At 40.0% G+C, this 17115-nt stretch overlaps 1 protein-coding gene across 1 annotated transcript in view; it reads left to right on the top strand.

The window, feature by feature from the left end:
• Positions 1 to 17115, top strand: part of dnah9 (dynein, axonemal, heavy chain 9) — a 294417-nt gene that overhangs the window by 228562 nt on the left and 48740 nt on the right. The window contains exons 69-70 of the mRNA XM_041816205.1: positions 4021 to 4169; positions 11199 to 11326. Of these exons, the coding sequence (XP_041672139.1) occupies positions 4021 to 4169; positions 11199 to 11326 (277 nt within the window). The remainder of the gene's footprint in view (positions 1 to 4020; positions 4170 to 11198; positions 11327 to 17115) is intronic.

Genomic DNA, 17115 nt, shown 5'->3' with positions numbered 1-17115 from the left:
ATCGGCATTAGATTATGTTTGCAAATCGTTCAGTCCTACTCTGTCTCTCCCCATGTTTCCTGTCTCTCTTCAGCTGTCCAGTAAAATAAAGACAAACAATAAATCTAAAATAAAAAAACATAATAGTTTTTCTCTCCTGATCTCATCTTCAGCTTCATCTAGGATGGGCTGCAGGCTGGTCGCCGTTAGGTTGATGCATAAAGTCTGGCTCTATCAAAGGAAAGGGTTGCTTAAGAGTGCATTGATCAGCTTTATTTTCTAAAAAAAATGTTTGTTTTTTTTCCAGGGCCAAACAAGCTTACATGTGTGCCTCATATAAGCCAAAAAAATATGATGTACTTCTACATTATTTTGTGTATAATAGAGCCCACATTCACAAATAAGTTTGCACCAATTAATCTGAAAGACAGCATGCTTCAAATTCACCCGTCTGCATCAAAATGATGTGAAACAAGATCATTATACCCAGGCCTCTGTTATTCAGCCACAATGTGCACATTCAAAATGAGAAAGCATTGATTTTTATGGATTATAGTTTCTTTTTTCTTCAATTATGATAAATTAAACTTTTTAATGTGTTGATAGCAAAATTATCCTGATGCTAGGATTTATTGTTGAGCCCTTCTCAGCATTGAAAGAGTTACTAAAGTCCAGAGTTTCAGCCTTGTTCTTCCCTAAATTCTTTAGAATAACATGGAGGACGTTAAGAGAGGGGTTGAGACACCCCTACTCACTCCTAGTCCTGTCTCTGTCAGCTGCAGCATCATTTAGTCTGTGTCTCTGTGAAAAGCGGGCGGTAGCTGTCGAGCTCTGTCAGAGCTCTGATAGTCACCATAAACTCAAAAAGTAGAATTTTCATACTTTGTGCTCAAGTGTGGAGGTTTGGAGCCTAACTGATCAACAGCATACTAAAGACTCATCAAAGTGGTCTGAGGCTGTAGTATCTTTGTAAAAACAGTATAATTTATCAGAGGAATATAGTAGTATGCTCTTAAAACCGCTGCGTCTCCAACGCTCTTTGGCGAGGCTTTGAGGGATGTGAGCTGAGCTGATTGTGATTTTAACGTCACTCCTTTCTCTGCTCTAAACTACAGCTTAAAAAACTCTTCATCTGGTTAGAAGATACTGTAAAAAGTGAGAAACACGACCAGAAAGTTGTCTGCTGAAAATGTGTTCATGTCAAAAGAACCGAATCCTCCTTAAGAACACGAGGCTCGTCTAGATGAGGGAGACAGAAAACAAACTGTTAAAGTTTCAGAGCAAACTGCTGTATCTGATTCAAACTGACAAATGTGAGTGGGGTACAGCCCTGAAACCCCTGACAAAGGGACGGTAATGTAAGGAGTGTGATGTGTACCAGTGAAGAACCCACGGAGGAAAATCTCTGGACAGCAGAAGGAGGAGTTGATAGGACGTGGCGTTTGACCTCGTTGGGAGGCAGAAGTGTTTACAGCTGTTCAGAAAGGTCACGGTGAAAGGCTGGCTGTCAAACAGAAAAGCCTCCAACAATAGAAGTTATGTTAGCATACTTAGCTTAGCTGCCAAAGAGTAGCCTGCAGAAGTGTTGGACTGTCAGTCTCCATCTGTGACCCACGTCTCCAACACTGCAACGCTCTCTCAGAATTTCCCTTCACTTCTTTTGGCCTGCAGGAAATTATCTGATGACCAACACTTCTGCAGGATTCCTTTGTCAAGAACACAATGAGGGCTGAACAGAGAGAGTGCTAATCACAGGGAGGGGTCTACATTTACATGTAGGTTAAAAATAATAATAATACATTTTATTTATAAAGCGCTTTTCAAGAACTTAAAGACACTGTAAAAAAGTTAAAAGACATTACATACCAAAGAAATCAAAAGACACTATAACAGCTAAACAGACAACACCCAAACAACAGGCAGATAATCAGGCAGCAAAAGACAAGATGAAAGAATCAAACATTAAAAGCCAGTTTAAAAAGATAATTCAACATTTTGACAAATTCACCCATTGCCATAATTCCTATAGTCTTAGTAATAGGTTTGTTTCCTTTAGTTGTCGGTGCAAACTGTTTCTAGATCTGGGGGGACTGATATACCAGCTGCACTGCGAACGCTATTTTAGCAGATGGAATTTTTTGCTTTCCCTCATCAAACTCATCAAATACACAATCCAACAACTCCAAAACGCTCTCGTGGACAAGTTGTGACCTGCCCATTCACCACGCTATGAAATAATCATGGAACATTACGAGACAGAGATGTTTTAAAGCTAAATGCAAAGCCGGAACTACACTCCAGACATGACTGCTGCACTGTGTCACTCCGCCCAGTGGTTTACACAAGAAATAGTTCCAAGTATTTGCTTCATCTGTCGTAATGTTACATAATTATACATTATTATTTCATAGTGTGGTGAATGTGTAGGCTTGCACCGGCAACTAAAGGAAACAAACCTGTTACTAAGACTATAGGAATCATGGCAATGGGCGAATTCAATACACTTTACACATTACACACGTAAAAAGACAATAAAATTGGTCAATGCTGCACTAAGTAGAGAAGTTGTTCATTCATAGCAATGGTGGTGAAAATATCGTCCTTTTTTAATAGCCTCTGTGCCGTGTCCGCACTAGAGGTTCAAATATGCTTTATTCATTTTCATTTTTAGTTGGTGGAACTTTAAAGTGTTACTTCACTTACCTCCTCTGTATACATGATGCCGGTACATCACCTTGGTCTGCGTGTGTATCAGCTGATAAACCAGAGGCTCGTTCATGAGCAAGGAGCGCGCCGTTGTGGACGAGAAACACAATGTTGTTGTAGTTCGCCTAATGGCCGGCGGTGTTGCTACACTGATAATTTTCTAAATCTTGCATAGAGCCCCTTTAAGCTGTAGTATTCTATATTTAACCTGAATAATAACCACTCTTATCAAAGAAACACATTTTAATTCATTTATGTAGTAAGTAGCCCTCTTAAAAATGTGAATCCTTATGTTAAAAACAGAGTTAAAATACTTTAAAAATAGCTAAAATGGGTTGATAATGGCAAAAATGATGGGAAGATGGTGAAATTAGATTTTAAAAATGGCAAAAATGGGTTAGAAATGCCAACAAATCAGATAAAAATGGCAAAAAAATAACCAAGAGGTGGCAAAACATGGGTTAAAGTGGCAAAAAATGGGAATTTAAAGTGGTAAAAAGGGGATTCGAAAATGGCTGAAATGGTGTTAAGGTGGAAAAATAGGTGGAAACTGGTGAAAAGGGATGAAAATTAAACTGGCTTAAAAGGGTTAGCTGAGGCAGAAATAGTCAGATACTGTCAAAAATGGGCATATCAAATAGTGAAATGTGGCTTAAAAAGTGGTAAAAGGGTTAATAGTGGCAATAATGTGTCACCAGAGCCAACAATAGACAGAGAGTGGAAAGATTTGGTTTAGAAGCGGCAAAAACAGGCAGAAAAAAGTGGTGGAAAGGGTTTAAAACGGACAAAAAGTAGGTTTTAATCAGAAAAAATGTGTTTAAATTGGCAAAATTGATGTAAAGTGGCAACAGTGTAATTCAAAAATGTGATTATTTTTTGTAAGGCATCTGGACCCCCTCTCAGTGTCTCGCGACCCCCAGTGGGGGTCAACATTGAGAACCCCTGAACTAGAGCATGACAGAAAAGTAGACCACATAAACTAACCTGGTAAACACTGGAGGACTAGCATGAGATTTGAATCACCTGTAGCTGTGCTGTCTTCCAGAGTAAATCTACTGTGTATTTATTCAAGGGTGAGAGGTTCGGTTGAAACAACAGCGAGAAAATGATGTTTTAAAGGCTGAAGGATTTAATCCAGAGACTCTGACAGCTCAGCCGTGACTGGAGTTGATATTTCTTCTTTAAGCAGCTGCCTATCTAATTCACTGTACTACAGAGGACTCCCGCTCCTCCTCTTCTCCTCCTCCTCCTCCTTCTCCTTTTTCGTCTCCTTGTCGGTCAAAGATGATAAAAAAAGTGTTGAGGAGAACTGAGACATATTCTCTCCCCCTGCAGAGACTTTGTAGAGGAGAAACTGGGGAGCCAGTACGTGATTGGCAGATCACTGGACTTTGCTGTCTCCTTTGAAGAGTCGGGTCCAGCTACGCCCATGTTCTTCATCCTCTCTCCTGGAGTTGACCCTTTGAAGGATGTGGAGAAACATGGTAATACTCTCAGCATGTTTTATCTTTCATAACTTCTCCTGGACTTTTATTCTCACTCTTTATCCATCACTGGGGCAGTGAGTATTTATAATCAGTGGAGTCAGGAGCAGAAGAGCTCCATGTTTACCTGCATACATGAGTTCTACTTTGATACCTGCTGCAGAGGATTATCAGTGAGAGCGGCATCATCCCAACACATCTGCTCTGAGAGATCAGCCTTCTTTGCCAATGCACAACAGGCCCGGGGTAGATTGAAGGGATTAAAGTAAAGGTCAGGAATATATGAGACCGTAGCGCTGCTGTATTAGGGGCAGCAGAAAGTAAATGTCATCGGTTTTGGAGTTACTTTACATTCCAGTGTGAATAAAGCGGCAGGCTTCGGGACCCTCTCTTTGGAATTTTTGACCACAAATGTGCCCACAGTGGAAGCTTCTGTACTGACCTGGAACGAGGCTCCATCCCAGCCTGACACTTTGAATCTGCTGCCAAATAATTCAGTCTGTGGGTTTTTGAAGTCAGCTCCATGAAATATTCAGATTGTGAGGATTGTATCATTTTACTGGAACAAAGAGATTTCCAATGTTTCCAGCACAATGTTTTATAGCTAATGTATAAGGATGTAGAATAATGGACTCTGCCAGTATGTTGATGTTGGTAAAGATAAAGCAGCTCTCTTTTCTGTCTCAATAAAATGAGAATTAAGCCTTGAATGAGGGGAGTTAACGTCTAATGCCTGCTCACAGGGAGAGCCATGTGCTAGTGCAGTTTAGATGAAATCACCATCTACAACACTGTGATACACTAGCGGCTCTTTTAGGTCTTAATCTGATATATTATTCCCCCAGAAAACCTTAAATAAAGGGAAACTTTGACCTCAGAAATGATCCATTGCAGGTCACATTAACCAGCTTGAATCCCCACATTAATTAACCTTGCAAAGCAGATGGATTCGCCCGTTTCTTTGTTTCTCTCTGGTGAATCCATCTTGCAAAGCTCCCATCTGAACCGTTTGGGCCCAGTTAGAAAGTGACAGGACCAATCAGTGACAAGGGGAGGTACTTTCGGGCATGGCCCCAGTTGTGAGGTAAGCAAGCAGCAACAAGAGGAGGCAGTTATGGCGGAAGAAATTAACATGGATGCTGCTAAAGCGCCAGTTTTATCAGAACTTGATGACATTTCTTTGTTAAAGAAGAACAAAGAACAGCAGGGAGTTTTTTTCTATTCAAAAACCACAACAGTCGAGTACTGACATGCCTACAGTCGCCATGGTTAGCATTATTTCCTGGTATCTGCGCATAAGCATGTCGGTGACGGCTACGCCACATGTTTTGTTGCTCTGATTGGCCCGTAGAGATCTGACAGACAGAATGTTCATCCAATCACACTTTAAGTTTTTTTTCCAATCTTCTGCCCTTTCCTAAACACTTAGTATTGAGACACATCCATCTGGCGTGTCAGGTTACACATTAATACAGTTGGCTTTAATTTTCAACCCTTATTTTTTCTCTGGTTATTTCCATCACCCTTATTTGCAATTTTTTGCCAATTTTTTCTTTTTTTTTCCACTTTTAATCCATTTTACTGCTTTAAGCCCACTTCTGCCATTTCTTTTTGCCACTTTTAGCCCATTTTTACTACTTCTATCCTGTTTTTGCCACCAACTTTTTGCTATTCGCAATTTTTCCCTTTTTGCTGCTTTTCGCCCATTTAAGCCATGTTTTGCCACTAAATGCCACTGTTTTCAGCATTCTTGGCACTCTTTTCTGCTTTTTGACCATTTTTCCCATATTTTTGCCCATTTTAGTCTCTTTAACACTCATTTTTTGCCATGTTTATGATGTTTTTTGGCAATTTTTTACCACCTGTAACTCATTTTTTGGTAACTTTTACCCATTTTTGCCACTTTCTGCCCTACTTTGCCACTTCTTCACCCTCTTTTTGCCATTTTATACCTACTTTTCCCCTTCTTGTCCCTTTTTCCCACTTTATTTGCCACCTTTTGACAATTATTTGCCACCTTTAATTTGTTTTATTGCCCTTTTAATTTGTTTTTACCACTTTTCACCACCTAGATCGTGGCTCTTGCAAAGGCATTTTTCATCAGTTTGGCTCTTTGGTTGAGCAGGGTTGAGTAACACTGATCTAAGCTGACTATTGCAATCGGTAATGGGTCACCAAAGACTGCAGGCCATCAACGTCGTTGAGGACAAGGGGCTTAGAGACCACGGATGGGGATCGATACCATCTCTGTGTTTTTAAAATACCCCAAAATCAATAAAGTCATTTTAAGATATAACTGGTGTAAAAAATACATCAGTTCTTGCAAGGGAATCATAATAGCACATCAATATAGTGCATCACATTAAACCAGAATGTGGTACCTTCAACTCATACCACTCTCTTCAGCCGCTTCAGGACAGTTTTCTTCTTCAGCTGCTCAGATAAATGATGAAAAGTGCTCCAAAACTTTGAGACAGTCCTGTTTGTTAACAATATTAATCCAGTGTAGAAATCCGCAGTGGAATTGACAAAATTGAAGGTAATTTTGTCAGGCGAACTTTACCTTCACTACCTTCACTTTCGAGTGAAGACAGGAAATATGATGCGTTCAGGTAACTTCAGTAACCTGATGTTGCTGCTGCAGCATGTATGCTTATTAACAATACACTTAAGATTATTTCTCACACCTGACTTAGCTCCAGAAAGAAGAATTAAAGTGGGGATCAACAGTGCTCATTTTGCAGTTTGACTTCAGAAATTACCATAACACTGTGCTATAGCGCCATGCCATGATGTCCTGGTGTGTATGCATGCCTTTCCCACTCGATAGATTAGCCTGACATCTTTATAAGTCATCACATTAAAAGCATCTAATCAGCTTAAGACCCTCTGAGTCTATCTTCCATGGAGACCTTGCAAAAACATTTCGATCCATGTAGAGCAGATCAACCGAAAGGAACCAGAGTGCATCCAGGCAATTTCAACATACAGAACAATGAACAATGCAAAGGCATTGATCTGTATTTTAACAATCAATTTTCAAACAATTACCCAGTTGACATTGCTGCTAGGTCTGCTGGGTGTTGATGTGACCATGATAGTGTAGGAGTCAACCTCTGCTCCCCTCCATCTCTTTGTTTGAGCAGACTTTGCCTTTAGAATGGCGAACTCAACCCTGCTCAACCGGAGAGCCAAATAGTTAAAAAATACCTTTGCAAGAGCCACAATCTAAGTGGTGAAAATGGCAAAAAAAAAGGTTAAAGTGGTAGTAAAAATAAGTTAAATGTGGCAAAAAGGCCAAAAAGCGGAAAAAAGAGGCCAAACTGGGGAGGAAAAGTAGGAAAAATGGACAGAAAGAGGCAAAATGTGTGAGAAGTGACAAAAAATGAGTTACAGTGCTTAACAAATGTAATAGACCACCTGTCATATTTGTCTCAGAGACCATCCAGCATCATGAAGTGCTTTAATGTGGACCCTTTCATTTTCAGTCAGCTCTCCACGTTTTACCATTTTGAACAGGAATGAGGAATTTCAAACTGAATTCACCCAAATTTGAGCCGGCTCACTGGGCTTCTCTGAGAAGTCAGAAATGAATCAAGCATAACATTCAACCACTAAAACTCATTTTTCTGTTCAGGAATGACAGTAAATAACTATAATTTGACATATTAATCTAGAAATATTAATGTGCTTTACTATTTTTTCACTTTTTTGTAAATCAATAAATTTGAAAATTCATGGATAACAATAATAATTCTATTTTAGCATTAAAAATATCATTTGGGTTAAAGAGCTTCTACATATTGGTGTATTAACCATTGCAGAAACATCAAAAATGATTTTGGTAATTACCAATGCTGTTAATTTAGGGCAGCTGTGGCATAAACCTTACTTTGGTTAGGGTTAGGGCAGGTTTGTAAATTTGTGACGCACTGTACATGTGGCAAAAAGCAGGACAAAAGTGGCAAAACCGTAGCAAATACTCAGTAAAAAAATAACTAAAACGGCAAAAAAGCAGCATAAAGGTGGTAAAGTTGGTCAAAAAGCTGGTGGCAAAACTGGGAAAAAGTGTCATTTAATTGCAAAACATAGCTTATAATGGTGAAAAGTGGCAGAAAATGGCAAAAAAGGGGGGAAAATAGCAAAAACCATGACAAAAATGGTCAAAAAGCAGCAAAAATTAATTAAAAGTGGCCAAATAAAGCCCACTGTACAAGCGTGGGGAAAAAAACTTATTGATGTGACTTGCAATGGATCATTTCTGAGGTCAAAGTTTTCTTTTTTAAGGTTTTCTGGGGGAATAATATTTCAGATCAAGACCTAAAAGAGCCACATGTGGCTCCAGAGCCACACCCTGAGTAACACGGCTTTAAATCTTCATCTTGTTTAACATCTGCATGTTGACAGCACTGCCATGATTAGGATCCAACAAAATAAAGAGCTTTGTCGTGCAAGGAGGAGTCAGGCTCATTTTGGATCTTGAAGCCTGTCTTTCCTAGAACACCTATAGTAGATCTCTATATAAACACAGTCCCATGACTCACCAGCCTGTTTAATTCAGTCTTTGTCTCCTTTTACTGGCAGTGGTTTTAGCTTGGAAGTCCTTCTTTAACTGTTTAAATCACAGCAGAGATTAATTTCAACATGACAGTTAAATACCGTGGAGAATTCAGAAGCCCTCTCATATTTCTGAGCATTTAAGCGGCTTCATTTTTAGAGAGGCTCCTGCAGCAGCAGCAGGTGGTTCAATCATCCTCAGACCCTGGGCTCTTTGTGAAATCCTCCATCCTCTCCTATTAGGATAAGCGGGAGCATCCCTCCTGCTGGAGCTGCCTGTAAGGGCTGTGATTATTGATTATCAACACCCTCTTTGTGAGCCCAGTCAATCACATCAAAGCTGAGAGTAACCAATCACAGCAGCTGTAGAGAGAGACGCATTACACCCAGCCACAAAGAGGTGCTTTTCCATTAGAGCTGTGACTATTGGCCTTCTCATCGGTATTAAGCTTCAATTAGATTTTCATTAGATAGATGATGTGATTTTTTATGCTCTGTGGGGGGCTGAGATCCTCGCTGTCTGCCTGCTTTCGGTGGGAGTTTTAATGAAAAAGACTGAAATAATTGTATTTCTGGGACCTATTATCAACGGCATACAATGACTTTTGTGGAAATTGTCTGATTTAATGGGACTTAGAGTGGAAGATGTGCTCCTTGTGTTTTCTGCACTGTTATATTTGAATCATTTTAATGTCTCTGCATCACTGATAGTCAGAGTCAGGAGTTTGATATTTTCCTGTTGTTCCTTTAAACATGATTCATCAAGAAAGCTTCAAGGGATTTTCTTCAAATTTGGCCCAGATGTCAAGTTTACCTCGAGAATGAACTGATTAGATTTGGAGGTCAAAGGTCAATGTTATTAGGCCTCATGGTGATTCCTTACAACAGAACACCAACGGTAGTTAGCAGGTGACTGTAGTTTTGTCTTCTGTCATAAGTCAGATGCAGACATAAAGCCAGACCAGCTTGAATGAAGCCAAATGCTCCAGAACATTCTGATGTGAAGTGACAGTAAGCTACCTCTAACCTCCTGCAACTAGTATGGCTCCGCCCACCAAGTATGTCAACAGTGTGCAAACATAAAAATGGTCTAGACCACTGGTTCTCAGCCTCAGGATCCACCAAAATCTTTGACAACAAATCGCAACCCAGATTTCCAGAAATTTTAACAATGCACGTTTAAATAAATAAAAATGTTGCACTTCAGATCTTGGATGGGACAGAATGTATGACAGGAACTACAGGCAGGACAAAACTCATGTTTTACACCCCCTTTCCCCATGATAACGTGTACATTTCAGTCAAAATTGCTTCTTTAACATGGTAAAAGTGGCTCTTTTAATGCAAGAAAAGGAGAAATAAGTTAGAATATTGATAAAACATTTACATTTTAAACATGTACATCCTTTTTTTTCAACAAAGGATTCAAATATGTTAAAAACTGCTAAAATGGGTTGATAATGGTAAAAATGCTGGAAAAGGTGGTGAAATTGGATTTTTCAAGGTAGCAAAAATGGTTTAAAAGTGGCAAAAATTAGTTAAAGAGGACAAAATGGGCATAAAATGTGGTACAAGGAGTTAAACTGTGGCTGAAATTGCATTAAATTGGCAAAAAAGGGTTAACTGAGAAAGAAAAAATAGGCAGATACTGGCAGAAATTGGTAAACTAGCAAAAATTCAGCATAGCAAATGGTGAAATGGGGTTAAAATGGGAAAAATTGGGTGTAAAAAGTGGTTAAAAGGGGTTAATAGTGGCAATAATGGGTCAAAAGAGACAACATTAAGCTAAAGTGGCAAGAGTTGGTTTAGAAGTGGCAAAAAACAGGCAGACAAAAGTGGAGGAAAGGGTTCAAAATTGCCAGAAATAGGTGTTAAGTGATTTAAAAAAATAGGTGTTAAATGATAAAAATAGGTGTTAAAACTGTGTGGTAAAACTGTGTTAAAATTGGTGAGAAAAAAATGGTGAAAAGGGGTAAAAAAAAAATTTGACGAAATTGGTGCAGTGTGGCAACAGTGTAATTCAAAATATATTCTTTGTTTTTTTAGGGCATTTGGAGACCCCTGTCGGTGTCCCGATCCCAAGGTTGAGAACCACTGGGCTAATGGGCAGAATACACCCCAAAGCAACCTAGATTAGATCACAGACTAAATAAATAATAAAGAGTAGAGGAAAAGAAGAAGTGTGCTCCCCAACAAGAGAAAAAGAGAGATAGATGAGATTATGTTTGCTTGTCTCATCCTTTCTCTTTAACTTTCATGCATGCTCTCTTTATGTGTGCTTGTTCTTGTTTTGGTGAATAAAGCGAAGGATCTACTAAATCTAACATCCTGTTGAGCTTTTGGTCCAAAAGAATTGACCTGTATTTTCTTATTTAATTGCCAGTCTTAAACTAAGAATAATTTTAAAAACTACAACTTGAAATCTGTAAGCTGAGCGATATTTTAGAGATGTGTTTGTGTATTTTCTACCAGGGAAGAAGCTCGGTTTCACATTCAACAACAAGAACTTCCATAACGTGTCTCTGGGTCAGGGTCAGGAGGTCATCGCTGAACAGGCCCTCGATTTGGCAGCCAAGAACGGTCACTGGGTCATACTACAGGTGAGTAAGGCCATGCAGAAAAGTAAAACTGTGGTTTAAATCTGATGCAGAGTAAAATAGAAGGTATTTCTGATCTCCACATAATCATCTGCGAATTGCCTAAACCCACTGAGACACTGCGACAAACGTGAGGTAAATTCATTTTAGTTCTCAGGATTTGAGCACTAGTATAAAATATTTAAAATGAATCCATGGTGTGATTGGTAAAGCTTCCTACTCTCAGAGAAGCTGCAGTAAAAGGGACAAAGAGACTCTGGTGAAAACAAACACATGTAGTGGAAGCTTCATTTAGTTTTTATTCAGGAGTGGTTTTAGCTGGCAGCTCTGTTATCTGTGCATGTTGTGAATGAGGTGTATTATCACATTGTTTTTCTCTCCACACTTACCGGGATGTTTGCTTTCCTCCCAGGTTTGTCTGCACGCTGAAGTGAATTTAATTTTCTGCAGAATTTTCCTAACTGAAAGGGCCTCGGCATTATACAGTAGCATATCTGCGGCCGCGGTGTCTGTTCTCCTCTTATCTGGAGGGCAAGGCTGGCGTTTGCATTTTAAGTGGAAACCTCGCTAGAATTCTAATGGGAAGTATCGACAGATATGAACCGCAGCCGGGCACTGCGGGACACCCTTTTCTTTTAATTCACACAGCTGGTGAGATTTTAAAAAAAGAAGAAGACAGGGAAGCCATCACTCTCTGCTCCAGAGCCAGGACCACAAAGACAAGCAGCTGTTTAATTACCTGTGCATAAGAATCCCAATCGATTGGTTTAAAAAGGCCTCGTCCCCCTGGCAACAGTCCTCCCACTCGCTTTATCATCGGCTGTCTGTGAGTCTGCCCGCTGAGAGCCACCCCTCTGGAACCCAGGAAAACCCAGGGGAGGAGGGAGGGGATCATATCCTCCTCTTTCTCCTGGTTAATACAGCAGGACTCAGACCCTTAGCTTTTATTTTTATACGTTTGATACCTGAATAAGCCAAGTGGCTGATACTAAGAACCTCTCTGGAACTGACACAAAAAATAAAACTTAAAGTAGCCCCATTTATATTTTACAACCCCAATTCTAAAACAGTTGGGACAGGTCAGTAACATGGGAATAAAAGGAGCATTTTAGAGAGGCAGAGTCTCTCAGAAGTAAAGATAGGCAGAGGTTCACCTATCTGGGAAAAACTGTGTCTACAAATTGTTGAAAATTTTCAGAAAAACGTCCCCCAATGTAAAATTGTGGAGACTTTGAATGTCCCACCATCTACAGGCCCTCAGGGGCCACTGCATTGAAAACAGGCATGATTATGTACTGAAATCACTGCATGGGCTCAGGAACATTCCAGAAATCATCGTCTGTCAACACAGTTGGCCGTGCCATCCACCAATCACAGTTAAAGCTGGATCATGGACAGAAGAAGCCATATGTGAACAGGATCCAGAAACACCGCCATCTTCTCTGGACCAAAGCTCATTTAACATGGACTGAGGAAACATGGAAAATTGTTCTGTGGTCAGAGGAAACCACAGAAGCTGTGTCCTGTGGACTAAAGAGGATTTGGAGCATCCAGCTTGTTCTCCTGGCTCAGGTCTAAAGCCTGCATCTCTGATGGTATGGGGTTGCATTAGTGCCTATTGCGTGGGCAGCTCTAACATCTGGAAAGGAACTATCAATGCTGGAAAGCAGAGAGAGATTTTAGAGCAACATATGCTCCCATACAGACAATGACTCTTTCTGCTAAACCACATACCACATCCATCACAACGGCATGGCTTCACAGGAGAAGAGTCTGGGTCCTGAACTGGTCTGCCTGCAGTCCAGACCTTTCACCAACAGAAAACATTTGGAGCATCAGAAAAGGAAAAATCCAGCAGAGAAGACCCAGGACTGATGAGCAGCTCGAATCCTACATCAGACAAGAATGGGACAACATTCCTCTCCTTAAAACACGTCAGCGGAATGTGCCTTTAAATGACAGAAAAACACTAGAGCAGGATGGGATTAGATAACAACCCCACAAGGAGTAATGATCTCAACACAGGCAATCTACAGGGAATCACCAGGAGTTAAACTTTAATTTTAAAGTCGGATACAAAAGAAGGAAGTTTGCCAAGATTTATAACAAGAGACCGTCAAAATGAAACAGGAAACATGAAAGGCTGAACTTAAGGTTATAAAGTGCACATACTGGGAAATTCATATAGGAACACATGAGAAGGAGAAGACACAGCACAGGGAAGTACCAGAAACTACACCCTAAAACTAACTGAACATGAACTCATGGCACTTCCCATGGAACCAAGAATGGAAATTAATTCCAAATGGGCTCCAGGATGATCAGATCAGTGTGTTAACTGGACACATTTTCCTCCTGATGAGATGTTCATGCTGGTTATTTGTGCCCATTTGAACATTGCTGGTGTTGTAGTGGTTAGACCGACCCAGCGTGGCTGGTAGTCCAAATTCAGTTGGGGCAGAGTTCTCGGCCCTTCCTCTCTGGCCTGAGTCTGGTGGGGTTTTAGGGGAGTCAGAGACCTCCTGTCAGACGCAACAGTATTCCTAAATTTAACCATAGATTTTTGAGTTTGAGGTGATTTTTCTTGCAATAATTTAGAACATATTCCAACTATTAAAGAATGTCCAAAATAAGAAGAGGGAAACAGGTTCTCCAAGCATGAAAAATGTAAAAGCGAGGAAGGAAATACTTAAAAGCCTTACATAATGACCAAATTATTCAAATGGCAGCATGTTTTGAACATGTAGATCTGCATCAGGACTAACAAGTCTGCTGGCCATTGTGTATGTGTGTATATATATATATATATATATATATATATATATATACATGTATATATTAGGGGGTAACGGTAAAGAAAAATTTCGGTTCGGTACGTTTTCGGTGATTGAAGCGGATAAATAAAATTTTATTTATTTTTTTTAAATTAAATTGTATTAAAATAAATAGGCTGAATAAATTACATTTAAATTATAACTAATGCTGCGACCTCCCTCCAAAAGTTCAAAGGTAAAAAAATTAATAAATAAATACATTTTTGAATAACTAGGTTATTTTCATTGATATATTGACATATTTATACCCATTCTTTAAACACTAAAATGTCCTAGCTAACTTGAACACATCATTACACAAGTTAGCTTGTTAAGTATGCAAATTAGAGTCTTTTTTGTCAATTTCAACACAGACTTCAGCACTGGGCTACTTTTTTAACCGATGGGACCTACTACAAAGTTTGGAAGAACTTTTCACAGCCCATCTAGGAGGATAAAGAGTTTAAAGCCGTGTGAAATCTGAGGATAACTTTACCTGTGACACAGCTGCAGAGTCCCTCTCTCACTCCTGCGGGGCTGATAGCTGAAGGTAACGTTAATATGATTCACAGAGCCAGAGCACCATCGCTATACGGGTGATTTAAATGAAGCCGGCGGCTCTTCTAACTCCACACACGCCATCACTCTTCTTCGTTTGTTTTTGTAACTGCTCCTTCTTCTGTAATGGCGGTTGCTGGCAGCTTTTAGCCTCATTGCCGTCACCTCGATTGAAGTGAGAACTCGATGTGTTTTTTAATACTCACTCAGACGTATTCGTTGTATTACTGCGTGCACAAAACTGTGGCGGCCTACCGTGACGATATGGGATGAATACAAATACCGTTACACCCCTGATATAGCTATGTACAGTGCTTAACAAATTTATTAGACACCCTAACCCTAACCAAAGTAAAGATTACGCCACAGCTGCCCTAAATTAACAGCATTGGTAATTACCAAAATCATTTTTGATGTTTCTGCAATGGTTAATACACCAATATGTAGAAGCTCTTTAACCCAAATGATATTTTTAATGCTAAAATAGAATTATTATTGTTATCCATGAATTTTCAAATTTACTGATTTATAAAAAAAGTGAAAAAATAGTAAAATACATTAATATTTCTTGATTAATCTGTCAAATTATAGTTATTTACTGTCATTCCTGAACAGAAAAATGAGTTTTAGTGGTTGAATGTTATGCTTGATTCATTTCTGACTTCTCAGAGAAGCCCAGTGAGCCAGCTCAAATTTGGGTGAATTCAGTTTGAAATCCCTCATTCCTGGTTAAAATGGTAAAACGTGGAGAGCTGACTGAAAATGAAAGAGTCCGCATTAAAGCACTTCATGATGCTGGATGGTCTCTGAGACAAACATGACAGGTGGTCTAATTAATTTGTTAAGCTCTGTATATAGATACAATTTTTTCCACGTTATCCACATTTAGCAGCCAGTCCTCCTCCCCTTTGTAGAGAAATGGGTTTAAATCGTGCCTAGTGGGACAGAACAGAGACTGTTCACAGGCTCTGGTAGCTTCAGGATTGATACTCGTGGACCAGATTTAAGCTCCGTAGTTTAGCACTGGTCCTGTGCAGTGCTGGCAAGGATGGAACAGTGGTGGAGACTGGAAATGCTGCAGTCTAATCCCTTGACATATAGGAAGGATTTATCTATGGGTGATTGTGAGAATGAGGCATGCTGAGTGTGAAACCAGAGCAGCACGAGTCATGGTTGGTTTTTAACATGATGGATGACTGGGAATGATTTTCTCTCTCCTGCCAGTTGTATTTACTGTAGCATTCATGAAACATCCATGATGGCAGAGCAGAAACTTCCTTCCCTTTGGATTTACATCAGTGGAGAAGAATCGATTCCTTTAGAAGGAGGATGATTTTATTCTGGAATACAATATCTGTCAGTGCATGGACTCTCTGACTTGTTCCTTTATTTTAGGATGTGTTCGAGGCTTTTAATGTGCTGGCCCAGTATCAACAACTCTTTCTTCTTTCCAACTTTCATTCTTTAATCTCATCTGTTCCTCACCCCGTATCTACACTCCTATCAATCCTCCCGCCCTCCCATCTTGCCTGCTATCTCTCTTCCCCCTCTCATCTCAGCTACCCCCCCTCCTCTTGTCTCAACCTCCACCTTTACTCTTGCTGCCAGGCCGGCTCCATCAGAGGAGGGCCGGGTCAATGGCAGGTTCCCCTCCGCTGACGGGTAATTATACTGCAGAACAGCAGCGGCTCCTGCTCTGATGGGCCTGGGAGACAGAGATGCAGAAACTTTGAAAGCAGCCCAGGGAGGGAGAGTGGTGGGGGATAGAGAGGCAATCAATCGGACAGATTGGAGTTGAATATCCCCCCTCGGCCAGCCATCGAGTGGCCTAAACTCGCCATCTTCTGTGAGCGTTTACGGCTAAAGCCACCCTATTTTCAGCCTGTGGAAGAGAAACGTACAGATCCGAGAGAAAGCGAGAGAGACAATTGGGGGAAAATGCTCTCCCTCGATGTTCTCTCTTCACTTCACTTTGTCTGGAGCAGCCAGAGAGATTCGACAGCCCTTTAAAACCTAAATGATTCATGCATTTCTCCTTTTCTACACATAAAGAGTTGGACAAAATTCAGCTTAACTATTTATGGAGGGATGACCTTTTCCTAACCTATGAGGACAATAAGGAATAAATTTAGAATATCATTACAATAATTTATTAATGCAGCTGCATTATCTTAACCTTTTAGACTCTTGATTATAAAGCCCTGAAATGGGAGGATATCCAAGCTTCTGTCAGACATTAATCCAAATTTCATCAAGTGTACTGATAAAGTTTTTATATCAGATCAAAACACTTATGTTCAGGAATTCAACATTTATTTGCAGTGATTATGCTCTCAGATCTGGTTAAAAAGCTCCGCTAATGATGGAGAGAGCCAGAAATGATTTAACAGGAAGAACAAATCCTCTATTAAGGTTCATAAA

This window comes from Cheilinus undulatus, linkage group 20, assembly GCF_018320785.1.
Source record: "Cheilinus undulatus linkage group 20, ASM1832078v1, whole genome shotgun sequence".
In the NCBI taxonomy this organism is placed as follows: domain Eukaryota; kingdom Metazoa; phylum Chordata; class Actinopteri; order Labriformes; family Labridae; genus Cheilinus; species Cheilinus undulatus.
Note: the sequence above shows the minus strand (reverse complement) of the source record. Positions and strands in the feature narration are given on the sequence as shown.